Source organism: Drosophila innubila, assembly GCF_004354385.1.
Source record: "Drosophila innubila isolate TH190305 chromosome 2R unlocalized genomic scaffold, UK_Dinn_1.0 1_C_2R, whole genome shotgun sequence".
Lineage (NCBI taxonomy): Eukaryota > Metazoa > Arthropoda > Insecta > Diptera > Drosophilidae > Drosophila > Drosophila innubila.
Window position 1 is genome coordinate 14157316 of NW_022995374.1, and position 22442 is coordinate 14179757.

The 22442-nt window shown below is 35.9% G+C and overlaps 5 protein-coding genes across 14 annotated transcripts; 3 read left to right on the plus strand and 2 right to left on the minus strand.

Moving 5' to 3' along the window:
• The first annotated feature begins 105 nt into the window (after window positions 1-105).
• Window positions 106-1318, plus strand: LOC117785368. 2 transcript variants are annotated; one of them, XM_034623334.1, is made up of 3 exons: window positions 106-189; window positions 242-628; window positions 689-1318. In XM_034623334.1, exons 1-3 carry the CDS (start codon window positions 141-143, stop codon window positions 1294-1296), a joined length of 1044 nt encoding a protein of 347 aa, XP_034479225.1. In that variant the 5' UTR covers window positions 106-140; the 3' UTR covers window positions 1297-1318. The 2 variants fall into 2 exon arrangements, with proteins under 2 accessions (XP_034479225.1, XP_034479226.1); XM_034623335.1 differs by having other exon boundaries at window positions 119-189; window positions 251-628.
• Window positions 1319-2192: 874 nt separating this feature from the next.
• LOC117782983 (odorant receptor 46a) lies at window positions 2193-5169 on the plus strand. Its single transcript, XM_034620103.1, has 6 exons — window positions 2193-2252; window positions 2315-2899; window positions 2952-3040; window positions 3611-3785; window positions 3904-5058; window positions 5116-5169. Exons 1-6 carry the CDS (start codon window positions 2193-2195, stop codon window positions 5167-5169), a joined length of 2118 nt encoding a protein of 705 aa, XP_034475994.1.
• A 509-nt stretch (window positions 5170-5678) lies between these two features.
• LOC117785474 (zinc finger protein 624) lies at window positions 5679-10441 on the plus strand. Of its 2 annotated transcripts, XM_034623514.1 has the most exons (12): window positions 5679-6547; window positions 6609-6734; window positions 6800-7061; window positions 7118-7270; window positions 7540-7683; window positions 7749-7884; window positions 7947-8108; window positions 8165-8458; window positions 8515-8695; window positions 8755-8987; window positions 9044-9628; window positions 10105-10441. In XM_034623514.1, exons 1-12 carry the CDS (start codon window positions 5761-5763, stop codon window positions 10129-10131), a joined length of 3090 nt encoding a protein of 1029 aa, XP_034479405.1. In that variant the 5' UTR covers window positions 5679-5760; the 3' UTR covers window positions 10132-10441. The 2 variants fall into 2 exon arrangements, with proteins under 2 accessions (XP_034479405.1, XP_034479406.1); XM_034623515.1 differs by having other exon boundaries at window positions 9047-10441.
• On the minus strand, window positions 9669-21098 carry LOC117785475 (potassium voltage-gated channel subfamily KQT member 4-like). 8 transcript variants are annotated; one of them, XM_034623518.1, is made up of 19 exons: window positions 20941-21098; window positions 20662-20853; window positions 19618-19835; window positions 19372-19547; window positions 19186-19311; window positions 19011-19121; window positions 18710-18897; window positions 17765-17809; window positions 16301-16494; window positions 14716-14808; window positions 13134-13204; window positions 12975-13059; window positions 12856-12898; window positions 12163-12259; window positions 11730-12095; window positions 11358-11461; window positions 11178-11293; window positions 10733-10944; window positions 9702-10667 (listed from the first exon to the last, which is right to left on the minus strand). In XM_034623518.1, the coding sequence occupies exons 1-19, from the start codon at window positions 20991-20993 to the stop codon at window positions 10581-10583; spliced, it is 2577 nt and encodes an 858-aa protein (XP_034479409.1). In that variant the 5' UTR covers window positions 20994-21098; the 3' UTR covers window positions 9702-10580. The 8 variants fall into 8 exon arrangements, with proteins under 8 accessions (XP_034479411.1, XP_034479414.1, XP_034479412.1 ...); XM_034623516.1 differs by having other exon boundaries at window positions 13134-13261; XM_034623520.1 differs by lacking the exon at window positions 17765-17809 and having other exon boundaries at window positions 9669-10667; window positions 20941-20993.
• On the minus strand, window positions 13292-14568 carry LOC117785478. Its single transcript, XM_034623526.1, has one exon. It carries the CDS (start codon window positions 14483-14485, stop codon window positions 13907-13909), a length of 579 nt encoding a protein of 192 aa, XP_034479417.1. The 5' UTR covers window positions 14486-14568; the 3' UTR covers window positions 13292-13906.
• Window positions 21099-22442: the final 1344 nt, after the last annotated feature.

Below are 22442 nucleotides of genomic sequence, written 5' to 3' on the forward strand. Positions count from 1 at the left end.
TTTCAGGCACATAATGAAGCATTAACAACTCTCACCTAAATTGGGGAGTCCCCTTCCGTTTTCTAAATTGTAAGAATTTAATTTTTTTGGCATATTTTTATTAATTAAAATTATTAAGTGAAAAACGATTATATATTAGAATGAAGTGTGTTGCAATAATCTTAATGTTCATTCTATGCTCTGCATTGGGTAAACGGAATGCATTTTATAAATTCTTTTTGCAATAACTTATCTAAAGCAGGTGTTCTAGCTGACTGTCAAATTTCTAGTTATATGGTGGAGGGAACCAATCGTATATTTACCTATCGCGATGACAGAGGAACACTTCAGTTGTACCGTACAGAGACTGTGCCAAATGGATTGACGCTTTACATGCTATGCAATGGTGGAGATGTCGTGGAAACTCAATGCCAGGAAAATGGCGCTTTTACAGTTGGCTTCCCCATGAGATGTTCGAATCCGATGCAGCCAAAGGCTTATAAGATCCAAGACAATCAATGTCCCGAACAAATGTACATCATTGGCTATGAGATTGAGAGACAACAATTGGAGCTATATCGATCGTGTTATGATTCAAAATTGGGACGTGTTTTGTACGCCCAAAGCGATGTCTACCGCAAGTCCTTTTGTAAGAGTTACAAATCGAATTAGTCCCCATGCTGATATTAAATTCTCTTATATACTATAGTTCCAAAACGTCCGTTTGTGGATTTCACAACCGATGAGATTGTTACACCAGCGGAGGCCTCTTCCTATATGAAGCAAAATATTTACCATGCATTCTGTTGCGTCTTTGGCAATGGTCAGAATTATTTACCGCATTCGAATGCGTTGATTATCAATCGTGGACATTTAGTGGCCTCGGCGGACTTTCTATTTGTCGATCAAATGACGAGCACATTTCGATATCTCAACATTGTGCCACAGTTTAAATCAATCAACGATGGCAACTGGGAGAAAATTGAACGATGGATACGCAGTCAAGTGCCCTGGACATCTCTATATCGGATCAAAACGGGCGGCATTGATGTGCTTACACTTCCCGACGAAAACGGTGTCAATCGGGAAGCCTATTTGTCTGGCTCCAAGTTGCCAGTACCATTGTGGACCTATAAAGTGGTTAGAGATTACAACGGAAATGGAGTCTATGTTTTTCTCGCCTTTAATTGCACTTTCGAGAGACAAAGGCCAAATGTTATTTCCATTTGCCAGATTGTGCCATGTCCTTTCAGCTTGCCAGATAATCCACATGACGGTTATATATATTGCTGCGATCCATCGAAGTTTCCATACTAAAACGAGTGGGTTACTTCAAATTTAATCTAATTTTAGATTTAAGCTTAACAATTTCAAATAATCATACCAGTTTTTAATATAGACTTACCAATAAAAAACTGTTATAAATAAAAGAAATCTTTAAATTCTTTAATGTCTTTAATAAATTCGTATTTCTTCACAAGTTTTCAATTTGCAACAATATTTTTAAATTTTTTAACTTAAATAGTATGTGCTTCACAGTTTAATTGTGCTTTAAATAATTAAGTATTTTATTTAACTTTCCCAGGTTATTAGACAACAGCCAACGATTAGCTAACGTTGCATACACTGTGCAAAATGGTCTACCAAGCTTATAATAAATGAAGTATTTTAATTTTACCTCCTTTTCACTAAAAAGTTATTCACAGTCTTCTACGATTTTAAATTTTATTCCGCTAGTATTAAAAATGTATATGTACAATTTCCCAAAAATGTCGATTTTTTATAATGTTAAAAAATATGTGAAATCGGAAGGATGCGTTTACAGTTTGTAACTATTTGACTACTATTTTAGTTGGATTTGTGTTATTATTATACATTTCAATATGCTTCTTAATTAGCTTACATTGGAGCTCAATTAAAATGCCTAACGAGCTTTTAATTGTTTACTCAATGGTCTTTAAAAGCCCTTGGGAATCTCAAGACCCGCAATAGTCGAGACAAGAGCTTATTTCGTAATGCAGCTGAATTTTGATAGCGCTGTAAACGTCTTTTATATAGGACAAAAGAGAATTCTGGACTTTTACTCGATTTGGCCGCAGGATAAAAAATGGAAACGTTTATTGAGTAGAATACATTTCTGGCATGTATTCGGGTTCTGGATATTGATCTTTGATTTGATTTTAACGTTGCATATTGGAATTAATATAAGTCAAATGAATGAGGTGGTTAAGGGATTCTTTGTGTTGTCCACCTGCATTGGCTACACGCTTAAGGTAACTTATCTTCAAGGATTGTCATTTCTAAAAATAAATCCTAATTGTAGCTTATATTTCAGGTGTTTTCCGTCAAGGTGAACAATGTGGCATTGCTGCAACTCTTTGATAACCTCCGTGATGCACACTTTCGTCCCGGGAATGCTGAAGAGCAGCTTATCTTTGAAGCAGCTCGTCGACTAAGTCGCTTTATCTTCAAATATTATGGAATTACATCAGTTACGGCTCTGACAACGGTCCTCATATCTCAGTATGCCATTGATAAAACCCAACTGCCATTGGCAACATATAATCCTTTCAGTGGAGAACGTGGCACATTTGGCTACTATTTCATGTATTTGTATCAGTGTATTGCATTGTCGGGAGCCTGTTTCCTGAATATATCCTTTGATTCGCTTTGTTGCTCCATGTTCATATTTGTGAAATGTCAATTGGATATTCTGGCAATGCGCCTACAAAAATTGGGACACAATGCCGATAAAGCTGATGAGACGAAACTGCAATTACAATTGAAAAACTGCATAGAGTACTATACGAGAATTGTGGAACTGTCGGCTGATATCGAGAGTCTGGTCTATAAGCCCATATCTGCACAGATCTTCTGCTCGATTCTGGTTTTAACAGCCAACTTTTATGCCATGTCTTTGGTGCGTTTGAAAGCGGATCTGAATTCCTTTATAAAACCCACTTCTTTCCCAGTTATCGGATGAAAAGCTGGTTTTCCTCAAATACTTTATCTACCAAAGCTGCATGCTGCTGCAGATCTTCTTACTGTGCTACTTTGCAGGGTGAGTTTCTAAAGATAATGATAAATAAGTATACAACAAGTGATTGTTTTGACACAAAAAAATATATTAATATTTTGTTATGTATTTTAGTTTAAAAGTAGGTGTATAAATAATATAAAAGAAATGTGTTTTTGCCATTTTAAATATGATCAAGAAAATTTCTTGACAACTGTATTATTATTATTTATAATTTGTTCTTATAATTTTCATATTTTAAGACATTTTTGCAAACAGCGTTTTCATTTTGCAAATATTAACTATGAAAATTGTCATTTATTGTTTTTCTTGTTTTATTTTTTTAATTTTATGTTAGTGTTATCTATACAAAAAATATATATTGTAAAAAAGTGCCTATATTAATTTTTAAGTTTAAGTTGAACTTGTGTCAAACTATATATGTAAAAGCATTTCAAGAGATATTTTATCTTTTTTTAGATGATGACATTAGTGAAACGTTACTCTATATACCTATATGAGCATTTTAAGAAATATATATATTTTTTAGATGATAATATTTGATAAAACAGGCTATCATATAACCTTTCTGTGAAAATTAACTTTTAACTTTAGCGAGATTGCCCAGCGAAGTTCGGAGTTGCCACATGAGCTATACAGGAGCAACTGGGTGAGCTGGCGGCGTTGCAACCGGAGGCTGATGTTGATGTTCCTGCAACGGCTGGACTTGCCCATACGCATAAGGACCTTAAATGCCAGCCATGCCTTTGACTTGGCGCTATTTAGTTCGGTAAGTTGATTGCATTTTGTGCACTGTAGTTAAATTTGCCATAATGAGCGGCTTATTAGAGCTCATTATCCTGCGTTGTCCTTGCATAAGTTGAGGATATAAAAGCCACTGAAATGAGGCATTAGCCACAACAGTTAAAATACAAGTGGTTCTGGTCATGATGAATCGAGAGGAAAACAACAAGCTCACCGAGAGCTTTTACAAGTATCAGGTGTTGTATTTCAAGATTTTGGGCTTGTGGAAGCTACATCCTGATGCCACAAGACGACAACGTTGGTTGTATCAGCTGCGCTTCGGTATACTCTTTGGCGGTGTGGCCTTATTGCTGCTCTTCTTTGCCATCCGGGTGCTGGTCAACATTGATCAGTTGCGTGTGATACTTCAGGTGTTCTTCATGTTTGCCACCGAAGTGTCCTGTATGTTCAAGTTGCTCAACATTCGGCTTAGGCAGCAGGAACATGAATATCTTCGAAACGAAATGCATTCTGGCGATTTACTCGCGAGAAGTCCTCGGGAATTCTGTGCTCTTAAAGATGCAGCTAAAGAGTCAACCAATATCCGCAATTGCTATTGTGTGATGTCCATTCTGGCGGCCACATTGATATTGGTTACGCAACTATTCTCGGACTCCGGCTCCTTGCCCATCACCATGTATGAGCCCTGTAATTTATCCACATTCAGCTGTTACTATGGTCTCTATGTGTACCAAGTGGTGACGGTGTTCCCCACCTGCTTGCTGAACATCGCCTTCGATTCGATGGCCCAGGGACTGCTGAACTTTGTCCGGGCACAGTTAATCGTACTATCGATGCGTCTGGCGAACTTGGGAGCTGCTCAAACGCCACGGGATGATCATCGCATTGCGCTGGAATTGCGCGATTGTTGCATCTACTTTAGACGGATTGAGAGGCTCAGGGATCTAATGGATGGTTTCATTAAAGTCCCCTACTCGGTGCAGTTGATTTGCTCAATTCTGGTGCTCGTTTCCAATTTCTATGCAATGTCCACGAACTCGGGAGAAACGCTTTTTATGATCAAGATGGGAACGTATCAATTCGACATGCTGCTGCAAATATTCATGATTTGCTATGCGGCCAACGAGGTGACACATCAGAGTTCTCTACTGACTCATGCTCTGTACAAATCGGATTGGATCACCTGGAACAAGTCCAATCGAAAGATGTGCCTCCTAATGATGCTGCGTTTCAATTCACCGCTAATTGTGCGCACTATTGATCACACAACAAGTTTTAGTTTGCCCACTTTTGCATCTGTATGGGGAAAATATTTTTCAATAATTACTGTTATTAATTATTATTTATCTTTACAGATTGTCAACTGCTCGTATAGCTATTTTGCTTTGCTGAAGAGAGTCAACAGTTAAATGGCGCCATCTATAACGATTTTTATATTCAAAAAAGCACTCGCTTCGCCAACAAGAAATTATTGTATTGTAACTGTTTTTTGAACGACGTTGCCACCTGGCAGAAAAAAGTTGACATTTATTATAGTGCTGATCTAGAACATTTTCATATTTATTACTTATTTGCAGAATGAACTTCTTGGTCTTTTTTTTTAATTTGGAGCATGAAAATGGAAAATTTTTGTATAGTTTTTGTTAATATTTAGTTGAATTTTTGATATTGTTTGTAAAAAAATTCATCTTCATTTTATCCAATTTCGATTTATTTTAATGTATTTATTACTAAATTGATCTTAAATGAAGTTCAAATTTGAATTGCGCGCCGCCTTTCACAAAACAGATACAGATTACGCAAGCGTTGGCAGCACCGCTTACGTTGACTTTTGGTCATTTTTAGCACATTATTTAGTATTGTTATAAATGACACAAATAAATGCCACATTATAATATATCGATAACAATTGAGTGCGTTTTACAACACCAAACATATCATATCGTTCAGCTGACGCTCGTTCTTTGCTTGACGATTTGTGCTATGTGTTAAAAGTTAAAATGTCGGAGAATTTGAAAACAAATAACGAATCTGAGCCTAGCTGCCTGCATTGCAGAGTGCACAACTCAAAGCAGCCGTTTCAGGAGATATTCGATGAACTGGGAATTGAAATCGAGCTGCCCGAGCTGCTGGCTAAATATTTTCAGATAAATATCAAACCCGATCCGCAAAAACAACAACTGCTATGCGAGGAGTGTGTCAAAACATTAATTCGCTTCTTCGACATTGATGAGCTGCAGCGGGAACAGGATGCAGCGGCCAAGGATAAGTCCAAGAAGCAGATCAAGAATGAGACAACGCCGTCAGCTGCTATCAAAAAGGGCACAAAATTAATTAAAAAACAAACACCTCCAGCGATTAAAGTTAATAATGAACCCAAAAAGTTGACAACTTCTGTAAAGTTGCCGACACCAGCAGCAGCAGCTCCTGCAGCAAGAGTTGCTACTGCCGCAGAGCCAGTTTCCATACGGATCACTAGAGCAAAAGCTGTGACAGTGACTCCGAAACGTAATCTGTCCAAACCAAAGACGGAAGGTAAACGGCACAGCGCCAAGGAAGCAGGAACAGGGGAGCAGGAGCAGATTAGCGAACTCTTACGTGACATACTGGATGATGAGAAGACGCCACCCGATGACAAATGCAATGTGGCAGTGACAAAAGGCGCGGCAGATGAGAAACAGTTGCAACAGGTTGCTGTCCAGGAAGAGGAGCAGGAAGATCAGGAAGAGCAACAGGACAAGCAGCGGGAAAATGCCGAGGAGCTGGAGTTTTTGCTCGAGCCAGAAGGTCACTTTAATCAAAGGAAACCTTAATAGTTTACATACATTAATAATTACTTTATTTCCAGATGGTTCCTCTGACCTGGATGTGCGTCAATTCAAGTTGGAGAAGAACACATCAGTTGACTCACAGTCGCTAAGCGAGGATGAATCCATGAAAGTGGAGCCCTTCAACTTTGTTTTAATCAAGGAGTGTGCGTAAACTAAACATTTATTTTAATTGACAAAGTATTATCATACATATTGTAATTCCACACAGCTGATGGCATTGAAGATCTGTACGAATATCTAACCACTGTGGTGAAGACTTGCTTTGAGACCTTGACCTTTGAATGGGCCACCGTCTGTTGTCACTGCTCGCTGAAGTGCAGCAAATTCGAGAGCTTGTTGGCACACATGCAAAAGTGCCATCAGCTGCCAGAGGAGCACTACAAGTGCCCCATTGAGGAGTGCAACGCGGAGTTGCCAAATCGAAAATTCTTGGCCATGCATTTAGTTTTGCTGCATGCCCCTGTGGCAGAGTAAGTTTACACTAAACTGTTTGGAAAACAATTCAATGACTCGTTTCTTTCCTTAGCATACCCATTTATGGCAGCTGCCCGGAGTGCAACATGACCTTCTCCAATATATTGCAGTACAATAAACACTCCTGCGCCCATGTCATCAAGAAACGTCGTGGCGCCCGCTTGTATTGCGAAATGTGCGGCTTGGAGTTCCCCTCCTGGAAGCGGTAAGTTGTAAACTCTATTTGTATAATGCTTAAATCAATTTGTTTTGAATTCAGAATTTAATTTTATTATCTTATACGCCTTAGTTATATTTTAAATATAATTATTAATTGTATAAAATATGTTAATAATTGATAATGTAGTTAATATTGTTATTTAATTGATTTTTCCATTTTATATTTGTTTTTACTACAATAAGTATTTCTCAGAAATAATTTCCGTTTGATCAAATTGTATCTAAATTGTTAATTGAATTATTTCTCAATTGCAGCTTTAACTTTCACAATCAATTCCATTTGGAGAGACATAGGCCACGTGCCTGCTTTGTTTGCAGTTATGCGGACAACAACATCGATGAACTCTTCCAGCATTTGCATTATTCACACGAGCCCGAAGGCACGCTCTTCTGTGATATGTAAGTTTTGATATTATATCAACATATTGTTATCCAAACTCATATCAATTTTCATTATTTTGCAGCTGTGATCGCTATTTTCGAGATCCTGCTGTGTTTACGGATCACAATAAAACCCATGCGAATGTCGGCGGCGCCACACATTACTGCAGCAGTTGTAGCGCCACCTTTGAGACACGCGGACGTCTAAGTAGTCACATAGTGGGTGCAACTGTTCCACTCTCTGTTATTGTACTTAACTAATAGCTTGTTTTTTATGGCAGCGTGCAATGCACGGATCCATCATTAGCTGTGAGCTGTGCAGTCGAGAGTTTGCCTCGGAGTCCAACTACCACACGCACATGAAGAAGCATCTGATCATTGAGCGTGAAGTGCATGTGTGCAGCAATTGTGGCATCCTCAACGAGAGTCAGGAGAAGATGATGGTACAGAATGGTTCAACTCTATTGTATACAAACATACTTAAATGATTCTTTTGCAGTCTCACGTGGAGAATGCTGATACGGTTTGTTTTGGCGTTGAAATCTATGTGGAACTTTTAAGGGATGCCTATGTCTGCGAATATTGTTCAGCATATTTTAAGCAGAAAACTGATTTGCGTGCTCATCGTGAATCTGGCATACATAAGGATGGTTTCTGCTGGTGTCAGCCGTGTGGCAAGGAGTTTCATGACATGAAAATATATCGTCATCATTTGCGCAACTTGCAGCAACAATTATCGGATGTTGAGCATCGCAAGCTGGAGATTTGCGTGCACTATATGTGCGATTATCAGGTAAACTCGAGTAGTTTTCACAATTGATATATTCTAGAATAATTTTGTATTGGCAGGATTGTTTTGAGTCGTACATCAATTGGAATTCTTTGTACACTCACAAGAAACGGAATCACAATGTGGCCGATACGCAAGTGTTGGCGGAAAAGGTTAACGAATGGATCTGTCAGTTCTGTCAGAAGGTTTGTCGCTCCAAGATGTCGCTATCGGTGCATGTGGCACGCAGTCACAACAACAGTAAGCTGCTTAAAGAGTTGGGAAATGCAATTACTTTAAGATCTGCTTCTCTTTTGTAGATAATGTGATTTGTCCAATCTGCAAGGCTTCGTATAAAGATGATGAGGCGTTGAAGAAGCATCACGCCTATTGGCATGAGCCTATGAAGTGTGCATTGTGCCTGAAAATGGTCAAGAATCGTCGCAACTATGACACACACATGAATGTGGTGCACTCGAATAATAAGCGTTATAACTGCGATGTCTGCGATAAGGGATTCTATCACAGGAGCGAAATGGAGGCACACAAGCGAGTGAGTGACCTCATTTAAATTATCATTTAGTATGTATAATATCTGAGCATCTTTAGCAGTTGCATTCACAATTGTATAGCTGCGCACAGTGCAGCTTTAGTACGAGGAACAAGAATTCATTGTCGGTTCATGTTCTTGGTCAGCACTATAAGAGATTCGCCTTTGAGTGTAAGACTTGCAACAAGAACTTTGGACGTCGTCAGGGTTTAACCAATCATATGCAACGTGTCCATGGCTCCAAGAATATGTGTAGTGATTACTTCGAAGGCGGTTGCAACAAAACATTTAGCACAATCTCACAGTTAAACGTGCATGTGCGTAAAGCACATGATAACGGCATTGAGCTAGCCGATCTCGTGGAAGACTACCAGGAGGATCACGAAGAGCAGCTGGACGACGAGGATCAGCAGGATCACGAGGAGCAGGAGGTATACGAGGTGCAGGAACAGACGCAGGAGCAGGAACAGCAGCAGGAACGAAAATCGAAGCGTAAGAGTTCAACAGCAGCATCAACATCTAAGAAACGCTGCATCCGCATCATTGATGATACACAAATCGAGTTCATGAGCGCCGATGAGGATAACGTGAGCATTATGGACGCGGAAAACCTTGACAAAGAAACCAAATTCAAACCAACTCCGGTAAATAGGAAAAAGAAACATAGTTAATGGAAAAACTGTGTTTGATTCTTGCTAAAGCAGTTATTTTAATTTGTTTTCTTTATTGATTTTTGATTGATTTAATTAGTTGCTACCCATAAATTGAACACAAAACATGTCAGTTAATGGACATACATGCTCCTATATCATGTTATGTATTTCATTTAAATTAGTTTAAATTTAAATTTAACTATTAAATTAGTTCATTTCATTCCTAGGCTCTTATCGTCACTTTAAATCACTTTTACTACGCTCAATTTGTCTCTAATAGCTTAAGCACTGTCTCTATTCTCATATTATGTATGAAAGGTAATTTAATTTTAACATTGATTTATACTGATGTTTTTTCTTTTTGTCATTTTATATACTATTTGTCCATTCATTCATTCGCCATGGTCACATTGTTTTACTTCTTTTTAAATCATATGTTTTTTATATACATTTACAATTTATTTAAGCTGCATCAAGAGACAATTGATGTATAGTCATAGTTTTTTATCGTTTCTTTCATAACTGTAACAAATGTTGGGTATATTGATTCTAGTATACCTTACAAATTTGAGCTTATATCGCAAATATCTAAAAAAAAACGAATCGATTTGTTGTAAGCAATTTAATGTGTGTCTGTTAGCTTAAGCTTGTTACAGGGCATCTGTAAGTCTTGCTAAGTTCAATATGTACATATTACACTAGTAGTTACGGCAGCAATTTTGATTAAATTTAATTAAGCAGTTTGCAGTTTGGTCATTTAAATGTTCGATGAAAGTCAAATGAAATAAACTGTATACGAATGTACGTGTATGATTGATCTATGATACTCTATAACTTGGTACAGCAAAGAGTACACTCGACTAGAGTGCACACTCGTCTTATAGTTATTATAATTATAATTATTATAGATATTACATATCAACTAATTTTAATTGCATTTTAACTAACCAGAATCTGGCGGAAGCAAATTTGATTTATTAAGCGTTGTTGTTTGGTCATTTAAACTTTGAAGATTGAGTGCGGAGCTAACCTGAAAATTGATAATTATTTGTAAATAATTTTAATTAAAATAGAATAGTTCAGATGTCAACTTACTGGGCTAATTGGTGTTATAACAATGGCGGTGCGCGTAGCGCAGTGTAGAAGAGCCGTGTCCTCAGTGGACTCATCACAGTCACCGTCTGGATCAACATCCATGCCATCGGCGCCAATATCGCTGTCAATTTCCCATGATGGAAAATGCTCCATTTCGCCCTCACAGTTCAGATCCTCCTCCTCGAAATCCTCATACTCATCAATGAGTATAACTGCAGCGACAAAGTTTTCGATTATTTCGATTTAAATACAAATACTTTTAGACTCTGTGCAAAATGTTGATGAAAGAAAACATAAAAAGAGTTGCAAATTTTCTAATACAATGTTGTGCTTTATTTTTTTTTTTTTTTGGGTAATAAATGAATTTTTGGTGGTGGCAAGTGTCATGTGGCTTATGTAATAACTTGAATGGGATTGTTCTAAGTTCAGGCACGGCCTGGCTTACTTGAACTATCTGGCGGCGTTGGCTTGGCACTGGAATCCAAGGATTGTGCGCCCTCATCTGGCATATTGATGCGTTGCTCGTGTTTGCTATATGGCTCCGATGTGGATCTATGCAGGCTGTATAACATCAGCTTAGTATATATATAAATAGTTTTATGATTCAAGTATTTGTAGTGATTACCTTAAAGTAACGCGTTTTTTAGTTCTATTCTCTAATTCAGTCATAAATACATCATTGTGCTGTTGCTTCTCAGGCGGTAGCTGATATGAGTTAAGCACGGAAGACTAGAGATAAATAAATATACATATATATTTTTATTAATTAGTTAGGTCCACAAAGTAACTAAATTTAGATACAACTGAAGGACAAACAGTGACTTTGTTAAATCAAATCATGATCAACTGGAAATCGGTTAAGTTTTGACAAAGTTATGAGAGCTCAAAGTTGTTGAAAAAAAGGAAATAAAATATAACATATGATAATATTAAATATGTATGCATTTGTTTACAAAATCGAAAATCGAAATCTTATAGAGTTATATTTAAATCTCACCTTAGTATTGGTCGCTGTATGCTGTGTATGCGGCATTGGTGTTTGTGTGGCAATCGCATCCGTTGTTATCGTCATGGTCTGCGTTGAGGTCAACGCCGTCTCATTGGCGTCCAGCCGATCCACAGATGAAGCTGCCGAGGATGCAGCCGTCGTGACCAGCTCGGGATGTACGCTTAGAGTTGCGGTCCGTTTCCACACATCGATCATGTTTTGATTGTGTGTATGATGCAGATTGTGACTGTGACTAGGACTAATGGAATGTATTTTGGGTTTTGGATTTGCGGGCAATGGAAGCGCTAAGAATCTATCACGATCCTCCATGTAGGCCTTGATGAGAATGTCCAGTTTCTCCTCAATGTCCACCACCTGCAAAGTATAACTAACTATTAATACCGTCAACGGAAGATGCATTTAACTGTAGACGATTACTCACCTGCCGCTCGACTTTAACCACACGCGAGGCCAAGCTGATTTTGGATGCATACACATCTTTCGCCTTCGAGCCTTGTTTGCCCAGTATTTGATCTAGACTGTGGATGGGAGAAATGTAATAAATTTAGTAAAATATGTTGTACTTAAAGGATTATACGATTCCCTCTAATATTTTCCATTTAGATTTATTTAGTTCATATTGAAGCTGAAGCATTTCTTTTACTTTTCCCAAGCTCTATAAATTATTTGCAAATTTCAAGGATCCTTTCAAGTTTTAAGAAAACGATATTAAATTGTTTAAATTTAATTTAATTTACTTGAAGAAAATATTACGTATACGCATTCAAAATGCAGCTTTTAAAGCTAGCTATCTATTTAATTTAATTATGAGTAAATTTTATTTTGCTTTAAGCTCAAACCTCCCACAGTTGTCAATAGTTAAACACTTTAAAAAGCACTTTAAACACAAATATCAAGTATACGCACCGCAATTTGTTTGAATTTAAACAAGACCGTTTTACTTTAGTTGTAGAAAATATTACGTATACGCATTCTAAATGCAGCTTTTAAAGCTAGCTATCTATTTAATTTAATTATGAGTACATTTTATTTCGCTTTAAGCTCAAAGTTCCCACAGTTGTCAACAGTCAAACACTTTAAAAAGCACTTAAACTCAAATATCAAGTATACGCACCGCAAGTGCAGCATCTTGACGCGTCCCAGCAGATCCACGTGACCTGTATGCATATGTGGGAAAATGCAAATATTTTATAATAATGTCATTATAGAATGCGGTAAATGATATGAACGAACCCGCCGCATATTGTTCCATGACATCTTTGACATCGTAGGGCTTTAATGCCTCCTTGAACTTGCGACGTGCAACAAAGTACTTGAGCTGCAAGAATAAACATATAGAAAGTAGTTGAAAGAAATATATTTTTATATATGTACATGTTATAATGGAATTACCTTGCGTATAAAGCGTATGGCGATCTTGTGACGATTTGTCAGCTGCGTGCAACGCGGCTCCTCATCCTCATCTGCGGGCAATTTGTGAATCAGAGAGATTGACTTGTGCGTTAGGTTTTGGTTGCTTGCTTCGCGCGGTTGATTTTATTTTATTGTGGTTTTTTTTTTTTTTTTTGGTTTTAGTAGTAGTACATTAATGCAAGTCAAGTCAAGTCCAAAACAAATCCAACAACACACAATTAACACATACATAGTAGCGTTTTACACACACACAGACAAGTATATTATACGAGTATGTATAAAATATGGAACATACAATAAGATATTACAGATATATTAGGTTAGTCAAATGCAGTTACAAATACAATTACAATTATATTCATATATATTAATCACAATTGATATCAATGAGTTTGTGGCCAAGGGACATTGAGTTAATCATTAGATTAGTTAGTAAGTTAGTTAGTTAGTTAATTGATTGAGTTAGTTAGTTAGTTAGTTAGTGGAGCATAGTTATAAGCAAGCGTTGTGTGTGTGAGAATGTAGCGTTAGGTGAGCATTGATGCTGATTGAAATTGGGAGTCACCACTTAGTTGCTCCCTTTAGATGCAGTTTGGCTTAGTTATAGTTAGTATAGATAGCTAATACAGCGACTACAGCAAAATGCAAAACTTAACTAAGTTCTACAATCTATTTACATATATTTTATGTACATGTAGAGAGAGAGAGAGAAGAGAGAGAGCGCATGCTAATCGAATCCTACTTTGCCTGGCCTACAGCTCATGTTGCAAGCTGTACGCACTTGCCACATAGAATGCGCCATGCGGCTCCGTGTCGCCTCTGCCGCCGCCGCCGCCCTGCAACGAACCCGTTTCCAGAAAATGCGAAGCAGCCGTAAAAAATCGACCAGTGCGTCCACGTCCCGGACTCGGCTGTGCAGCTGGCTTCTCCTGCCCCTTCGGCTGCAGCTGCCCCGCCTCCAGGTCTGGTGTGGGCGTAACACGCGGATTACGCAGCGAAAATGTCGAGCCAAAGAAGTCACCTTGCAAAAAGCCGCAGAGCACAACGGGTATAGTCAACGTATTTGATCTAGTCTGGATCTTGGTCTCATTAGCCGTTGCAGTTGTAGTTGTAGTTGGCACTGAGCCCAAACTGGAGCTGTGCCTGCAATTGGCCAAATCTGCAGGCGACGGCATTGGCTTTGCTGCGTGTGTGTATGTGTGTGTAGGTGTGTGTGTGTGTGTGTAGGTGTGTGTGTAGGTGTGTGTGTGTGTGAGAAAGCGCATTAGTTTTCGGCCTAAAAGTCCCTTAAAAGGAGCCATTGAGGGATTAGGCAGACAGTCATTAACCATTTTTGAAAAGTTTTCCTTTTTCAATATTCAACCAATAACAACATCAATTTAATTCAATTCAATTCAATTTAATTCAATTTAAAATGCAACCACAACATTGACACAACCACAACACTCAATATAAGGATATTTGAATATTAAATTCGCATTTTGGTTTTTTGATTTTGTTTTTAAAGGTGTTATATTGTAGTAGTAGTATTGGAACCTCGAGCGGGACCTTGTAGACTTACCGTCTGAATTTTTAATATTTTTTAAGCAAGTTGTTTCAGCAACTGAATCTTCGCTAAAACTTGGATTCATGGATTTGCCATTTTGTACTACCTCTGAAAATGTCAAACCAGATGTTAAAGTTTTTCTATTTTCTCTCTTTCATTTTCGATTTCAATAGTTTTTTTTTAATTACGTGCCAATCAATCAATTACAGAGACACGGTAGTCTATATGGGTCGCACATAACGGTTACAAAAATAAAAAGAAAAAGTTAAAAAAAATATAAAACACAGACCAGAAAAAAAATTGTAAATAACTTGTGAACGTTTTAACAATCCTTTAATAAATAATAACTACAAGTATTTATTTTCTTTTAACCTTTAAACATTCCTTCATTAACTTAAACTGTATATTTATTTATTTAATTTTATTGTAAGCTATTTTTTGGTATTTGTTTAGTTTAGTATTTGGGTTTAGTTAGTTTGATTAGTGAGTGCGCAGAGAGAAAAAACATTTAGAGGCAAAATCTTAACTATGATTGAATGATCTTTGATAATGACATATTGAATAATTGATAGATGTATGAAATGGACAAGCAATTGTGATTGAGTGATGATAGAATCAGAGCAGAATTTCTGTTTGATAATCCTCTTTTATTAACCTAATTGTATAATTACGCAAATAGTATCATTTACTTAAATGATTACATGTTTTCTGTTAATCACATTTGTCTATCAATCATTCAATAAAATTGTGCAATTAGTTGGCAATTCCAATTGTCATATTTCTCTAATTTATTGGCATATCTTTTAATAAATGAATATTTATTGTTATTGAATTGAAAGCAATTCGAATGCTGGGGAAGTAAATGGCAGAAACTAGTACAAACTAGAGGCGTATGCTGAAAGGTTTCAATTTTTTAGAGAAATTGAAACTTGAGAAGACTAAGTAACTATTTTAAAACACAAAAAGAAAGTCTAATAAAAATAGAAAACTGAAAAAAATTTATTTTTATTTTATTTATTCATCTTTTTTATTTTAATTTATAAACCCACTAAAAACATATTTGCCTGCGAAATTGAAAAACTTTTTAGTTTTTTACTTTTTCGTCTTATTTATTCAAATTTACAACGTAGGCTGCATTTGTAATACTTTTATAGATTTGTCGGAATAAAAATATAAATAGACTAAAGAAGGATAAGTGAAAAATTAGTATGCAGAATTGATGAAATTTGCAAATGATTGAAAATTCATTCGATTGTCATTTGAGTAAATTGTGTTTATTATGCGAGAAGGCAGCGCAGAGAGAAAGGGAAATGACTGAATGAATTCTGTACAGATGAGTAGATAAAATCGAGAGATAAATAGAACATGCTTGGGCTATAAGACAAATAGAAAACGATAACTTGTTATTGTCTATATATTTTTCTTGTGATTTCCTCATTTCTCGCGTGTGTGTGTGTGAGTGCAAACAGAAATTGAAATAAGTGAATGAAACTGTATTGGCAACTTTAGAACATTTGCTGAGGCAATTTTCAAATCAAATTCAGCAACAAAATCGAATAAAAATGGATTAGAGAATGCGACGTTTTGTCTAGCAACTTACCCAAATTCTCAACAGATGCGTTGATATCGCGAATGGTGCGAGTATACCGTGTGGAGGCACGCGATGAACCGGGTGGCTTAGACAGCGTGGAGCCATCGGGACCAGCCGCCTGGATGGTCTGACTCTTGTGACGCCTTATGGTCGGCAAGCGGGCCACAAAGGATGTGTTGTGCTTAAAACTGGATGAGGCCCGTCTGTGGAATATTACAATATATTTGGGCACATGCATTTGAACAATCAGTAAACATAAATGGCACAAGTAGAGCAAGATTCGAGATAGAAAGAGATATAGAATTGGAAAGCAAGGGGGATTTTAATAAACGAGAGACAGTAAAGAGAACTGTGTCAGTGTCAGTGTGTGAGTGTGAGTGTGCGTGTGTGTATGTGTGTGTGTGTAAGTGTGTGCTGGGCTGAACGTGTTGCTTTTGAATAGAAATTACTAGTGGCAGGTGCTGACGGGGATAAAATTGCAATGACACGAGCTGAAAGTGACACTTGAGCTTTCTGTTGTGCATAAGCTTAGGTTGCTGGAAACTTGCAGGTGCTTTTAAAGCTCTCACACAACTTTCATTTACCGAAAGTTGCTTAAAGTTTACTTTAATTTATAAAGATTTTAGATTTTTTTAAGTTTAAATGTACTTTCAAAGCTCTGACTACAGTTTGATTAAATGCCTACTTTAATCTCTTATGCTTTCAGCTGGTGTCATTCATACTCATTTACTGACAACCCACAAAAAACACTTAAATTTACTTTATAACTACTATAAAAATGTGCTTTTTGCTCAATAGATGGTGTACTTGTAAATAAATAGAGAAAAAATGGAATTAAATGGGAATAAAAAATGCATTTAATTGTTTGATTGAACTCACATGTTAAATATAGTACACATATTAAATGGTTTTTTGATATGTTTATTGTTTTTGTTTGTTTATTTTTGGGTTTTTATAACCACACAGCGGCAGCACAATGAAAATCAATTTGTATCACATTGATTAATTTACTTAATATCATTTATGAAAAACATAAATTAAACAATTTGCAAAATATAGAATTTAGCATAGTTTTCTTTTCTCTTTTGGATTTACATATATTCTTTATCAGATGTTTTGGATGGAAAATTAGCCACAGAATGGGAAGAATTAAATGGATATACAAAAAGATGTAGGTACACAGATAGTATTTGGACAGATACATTAGGTAGATAGTCAAATATAGAGTGCATTTTAGAAGCTGCGAATTTCAATCTCGATTAATGTGTGTAGTTTTTTTTTTTTTTAATGTGATTCTCTTTTTATTTTGAAATGTACTTAGGAGCATTTATGACGTTGCGATGATGACTTTGTGCTTAATAAGCAAATACCCTAGAAAAACAATAACATGAATAGCATTTGCAATTTGCATTTGAAATCAGTTTTGCTTGAATATTTTTTTTTTCAAATTATTATTTTCTTATTAACTTTTACCTATATTCGGTTATGTTTTTTAATAATCGCTCCCAGTTTTCAGAACTGAAAAGTTTATAAAAATTATTATGAAAGAAAATGATAGAGGTACGTAAAAGATGTATTTAAACAAATTAAGTACGCTGAAACTGAAATTGTTAATTAAGAGACGAGAGTTGTTGTGGAGAATATGTATATAAATAGAGTACAGGGTATTATTTAGTATGTACAGACTACTTGCTGTAGTGTATTGTACAAAACTAATTCGAGATCCCTCGACATGCGCCTTTCGCCGTGATTCTCACAAATGAACTGCAGTTGCAGCACACGTCTCTCTATGTGTGTTTGGAGTGTCTAAGTGTGTGTGTGTGGTGTGTGTGAATCTATACAATACAGACTACCATGAAATATCTCCAAAGTTAAGATCACAAATAAGTATACAAAATTACAAAAAAATCAATCAATTTTATGTTATTCAACAAAATTAAAATAAGATAAAGCTTAAACAATTTGTTATTTGATAGAAAATATTACATAATTTATTAAGAAAGCATGAATTTTTCATGGATTAAATAAATATTAAAAAAATAACTAAAAATTATAGAAATACTTTTAAATTTATTAAAAAATTAAATTATTTTTCAGGGAAAATTAAATTTTTAGCTGAGTTGATGTATTTATATAAATGCATTAAAAACGCGCCATTAAATGAAAACTATTTTAAAGATTTGTAAACAAAAAAATAAATGAATTACATATAAAGGAATTCTTATAAAAATTTAATTAATTTTCACAGTTTAAATGAATATGCAAACTTATTTTATTTATGATTCAGTTCAGAGTTATTTCATGGAATTCAACTAAAAATTCAGTTTTTTTCGCTGCAAATTCCTTAATGAATATTGTATAAAATTGTGTGTATGTGTATGTATGTGTTTGGTTGCCCCAGAGACAAGGTCTACTTACGATGCGGGCGGACTTGGTAGTGCCACCTGATGTATCTTCCAGGTGGCAACCGAAACGGAATGCTCATCGGCCGCATAACAACGCCAGACGGCCTGGATGAGTGTTGCCGCAGGCTGACGACGCCGAATCATGTGCTTCTGACGCTGCTGTTGTTGCACCTTCAACGCAAAACCGCTGCCCAGAATACCCTGCAACGAGAATGATCGATGAGAGGTGACATCCGGTGGCCGGATGCGGCAAAAGTTAAGGATTCTGTTGCAGTTGCAGTTGTAGTTGCAGTTTCAGTTGCAGTTGCACTTACCGCAGGCAGCGCAAAGAAGGATATGCCCAAGAGGGCACAGCAGGAGGCAATCAATTTACCCTGCCAGGTGATGGGCACCATGTCGCCATAGCCAACGGTACAGAGCGTAATCTGGGTCAAGTTTAAATAATTAAGTGGCAAGTTCTGTTCTGCTGTGGCAAGTTGGCATACATACCACGCCCCACCACAACGCCTGGGCGAAATTGTTGAACTTGTCATTGACGTCCTTCTCCCACATGTAAACTAGGAATGATGCAAAGATTAGGCCTAAAAATCCAATATACATAGTTGTGATGAGCTCCTAAAAATACACACAATTAATTATGAATTTCTTAATAATAATATTGTTATTTAAGCGAACCTGTCTATGTGCGTATACAACCGAACCGAGCAGCTTCCAAGTGCCGCCACGCCGATCCATGCGCACCATGCGAAGTATCTGAAAGAATCTCAAACCACGCAACGCACTTGTGGCAAACACCTGGCCAGAGGTGCCCATGCCTAATACTACAATTGAGGCTAAAATGGTGATAATATCTATATCGAAAAGATAGTTTCATTTAAAATATTAAAAGTATTTTTACTCGCATTTAGTTATCCTTCTTACCTATAATACAAAATGGTTGCTTTATAAACTTAAGTCGACCCAGTGTTCCCTGATAGCGCGAGCGACAACCCGATGACCAAAGTCTCGCCCCGAACTCCATGGTAAACCAGATGACAACTATGATCTCCATGCGAAATAATATATACACGGCATCCTCCTCATATTCCTTGATGGTCGAAAACACGCTCAGTGCGAGGCATGTGAACACCATCAGAAAACTGTAATATAAAACTCAGATTAAATATATTTCGTATACCTTAAAATATTTTAAAAACCATTTATATCTTATATTATATATTCTTTAATAAACTCATATCATGAAAATATTTAATAATTAAGACACGGGTTCTTTTACTTCATTGAAACTTTTCTTTAGATTCCTCAAGTTGTCAGTTATTTGTTAGATTAACTCGTTTATATACCTCAGGAATGTAAGTGTATCTTTATAGACAACTTATTAAAAAAAGTATATAAAACTAATGGCATTTTTAAAATTATATTATTATTTTAATGTTTCAATGAATAGAAAAAAAAAACAGGAGTAAGCAATGAGGTCACTCAGTTATTTTTTAAATTTCTGTGCCTGAATATGGACTAGCCTGAACTGGACTCTATTGAAATAGGCAACTTTTAATAAATATATATATAGTATGTTAAATTATATGCTTTTCGATTTGGATACTTCATATTTGTTTTGCCAAAACTAAAATATATATGTAATATAAATATATAAAATATTATTTATTTTTAAGGTAACGTGAATAAAAATAACTGACAGAAGTGTTAATATATAAGTACTAAAAGTTAAAGTTATAACTACGAATATTAGACCTGTTTTTTTATAGTCCACTTAGATTTTACATACAAAATTAAGCACCCATCTATAATTACTATAAATTATAGTTATAAGTATGTTAAATTTTTTTAAAGCTTGTAAATTCTGACAAAAAAATACATAAATAATAAAAATAATTGATTTATTTATTATTACTTAAAATGAAAGTCATAAATATATATAATAGTAATAATAGTTCTTATACTTACACCATCACATGATAGAATATTGCATGCAGTCCCCGCGGTCTCTCCAGAAAATTGTAGAGTCGACTTTGCATCCGTCGGTAGCGCGCATCGCGGCGATGTGTGCCGCGATTATAATTGAGCGGCTTCCCCAGGAGCGACATTCGCGGTTGCAGAAATTGTGGCGATTTTATTGGGCCCGCCGGTCTACATTTCCTACAAAAAAAAAAAACGGGGAAAAACAAAACAAGAAACACACTCATTAAAATATCAATCAAAACAAGTTATACACTTTTAATGTACCCCTTGAAACCTCGAATATCGTAGAAAGCGTAAACATCGTTTTCGGGATCCATTGAGAATGCATTCCCCGATAACACTAAAACACTTGACTAAACTACACGAATATAGTGTGAGATAGAGAGAGAGAGAGTACTGATAATACCCGTAGGTTGTCAAAACTTTCCGGGTGGTTTACCGACTAAGCAAAGACGTGTGTCGCGTTTGGCGTTCAAATCACAACTCGATCGACAGTTGTTCGATTCGCATGCTTAAACCTTCCAGTTTAGACTTTCCAAAAACCTCCATGTGTAAATTTTTATAAATTATATACATAAACTGTTTTATTTTTCTACACACCTTGCATTTTTATTATAAACGCAGACCTTTATTTGATTTGATTTTACTTCGATATTTTATTTTATTATTTCGATTTTTTTTTGATGTTATAAAATTTTGCGACGACTTCAATTTTCGCACAAATTTGTTGTTGCTATCGGTTTTGGGGAGCGTGTCATGGTGTGGGCGGGCAGCTCCTTAGTTTAGTCACGATCTCTGGAGGTTTTTTTTTTTGCCCCAGACGTGTCATAAGTTTAACGTACGTCATTAACATTGCGTAGCTTTTGTTGATTTTACCCACCTCTTGATTTGAAGATAGATAATGCTAATAGAGGTGTATTACTTACCACCAGGGGGTGTGGTTTTAATTGGAAAATTTCGTTGACAATGGAAAAGTTTTGCAGCAAAACAATTATGCTTTTACAGGGTAATAAATTAATTTTATTAATAAACAACTTGAAGCCTTAGGCAGGCACTTGACCCAGTTTATATAAAATCTTATTTGCATAGCATGTGATAATGTGTAGAAAGATCAGCTATCAGTTTTCAATGTGAGCTTGTCGAATTGCATGCGAAATGCAGGCAAAGGCTGTTTTATCTTTAAAAGTTTATTAAAGCTTTAAGATTTAAATAAGGAAATTTTCTGATTTCAATTTTATTTTTAAATTCATTTTTTTTATTTAAAAAAAATCCAATGGCCACAATTTGAGTTTTTCTCCATTCAATACATTTGCCTCGATATATTAAAAATTTCCAATTTCATGTTAAAGAGATTTTTTAAAGCTCTATTCGTATTTATATTGGTGTTGAATAGTGCATAAGTTGTAAGTGCAATTTTGGTCCAAAAAGCTTATTCTTCTACGCCGAGCTTAAAGCTTTAAAGCATTGACATCCATGTGATTTATGTGTGACAGTAATAACTTTTGTAGTGTATCAATGAGTCGCATAATTTTATTGCATAATGATAAAGCTGTTCCAATTACACAATTTGCATTAAATTTCCATTGTTGGACAGTTGTTAAAGAATTATTAAAATATTTTATAGCTCAAAATAAAATTGCAATAATTTGCTTCATTTTGTAAGTTTTTCCCTTTATTGTTTAGCTATAAATTTGCTATAAATTGCCATAAAATTCCCCCACACAGAACTGATTCTCATATTGGCATGCTAATTGTGTGTGGGATTT

Bases quoted from the DNA above. Each gene is read 5' to 3' on its own strand.
- LOC117785368 (XM_034623334.1), top strand. From the start codon at position 141: ATGAAGTGTGTTGCAATAATCTTAATGTTCATTCTATGCTCTGCATTG. The intron at 190-241 runs GTAAACGGAATG...TATCTAAAGCAG, and splicing joins CATTCTATGCTCTGCATTGG to GTGTTCTAGCTGACTGTCAA. The intron at 629-688 runs GTAAGAGTTACA...TATATACTATAG, and splicing joins TGTCTACCGCAAGTCCTTTT to TTCCAAAACGTCCGTTTGTG.
- LOC117782983 (XM_034620103.1), top strand. From the start codon at position 2,193: ATGAATGAGGTGGTTAAGGGATTCTTTGTGTTGTCCACCTGCATTGGC. The intron at 2,253-2,314 runs GTAACTTATCTT...CTTATATTTCAG, and splicing joins GCATTGGCTACACGCTTAAG to GTGTTTTCCGTCAAGGTGAA. The intron at 2,900-2,951 runs GTGCGTTTGAAA...CTTCTTTCCCAG, and splicing joins ACTTTTATGCCATGTCTTTG to TTATCGGATGAAAAGCTGGT.
- LOC117785474 (XM_034623514.1), top strand. From the start codon at position 5,761: ATGTCGGAGAATTTGAAAACAAATAACGAATCTGAGCCTAGCTGCCTG. The intron at 6,548-6,608 runs GTCACTTTAATC...CTTTATTTCCAG, and splicing joins GTTTTTGCTCGAGCCAGAAG to ATGGTTCCTCTGACCTGGAT. The intron at 7,062-7,117 runs GTAAGTTTACAC...TTCTTTCCTTAG, and splicing joins CTGCATGCCCCTGTGGCAGA to CATACCCATTTATGGCAGCT.
- LOC117785478 (XM_034623526.1), bottom strand. From the start codon at position 14,485: ATGGTTAATGACTGTCTGCCTAATCCCTCAATGGCTCCTTTTAAGGGA.
- LOC117785475 (XM_034623516.1), bottom strand. From the start codon at position 20,993: ATGGATCCCGAAAACGATGTTTACGCTTTCTACGATATTCGAGGTTTC. The intron at 11,462-11,729 runs GTGAGATTTAAA...ATTTATCTCTAG, and splicing joins ATACAGCGACCAATACTAAG to TCTTCCGTGCTTAACTCATA. The intron at 10,668-10,732 runs GTAAGTTGACAT...ATCAATTTTCAG, and splicing joins TTATAACACCAATTAGCCCA to GTTAGCTCCGCACTCAATCT.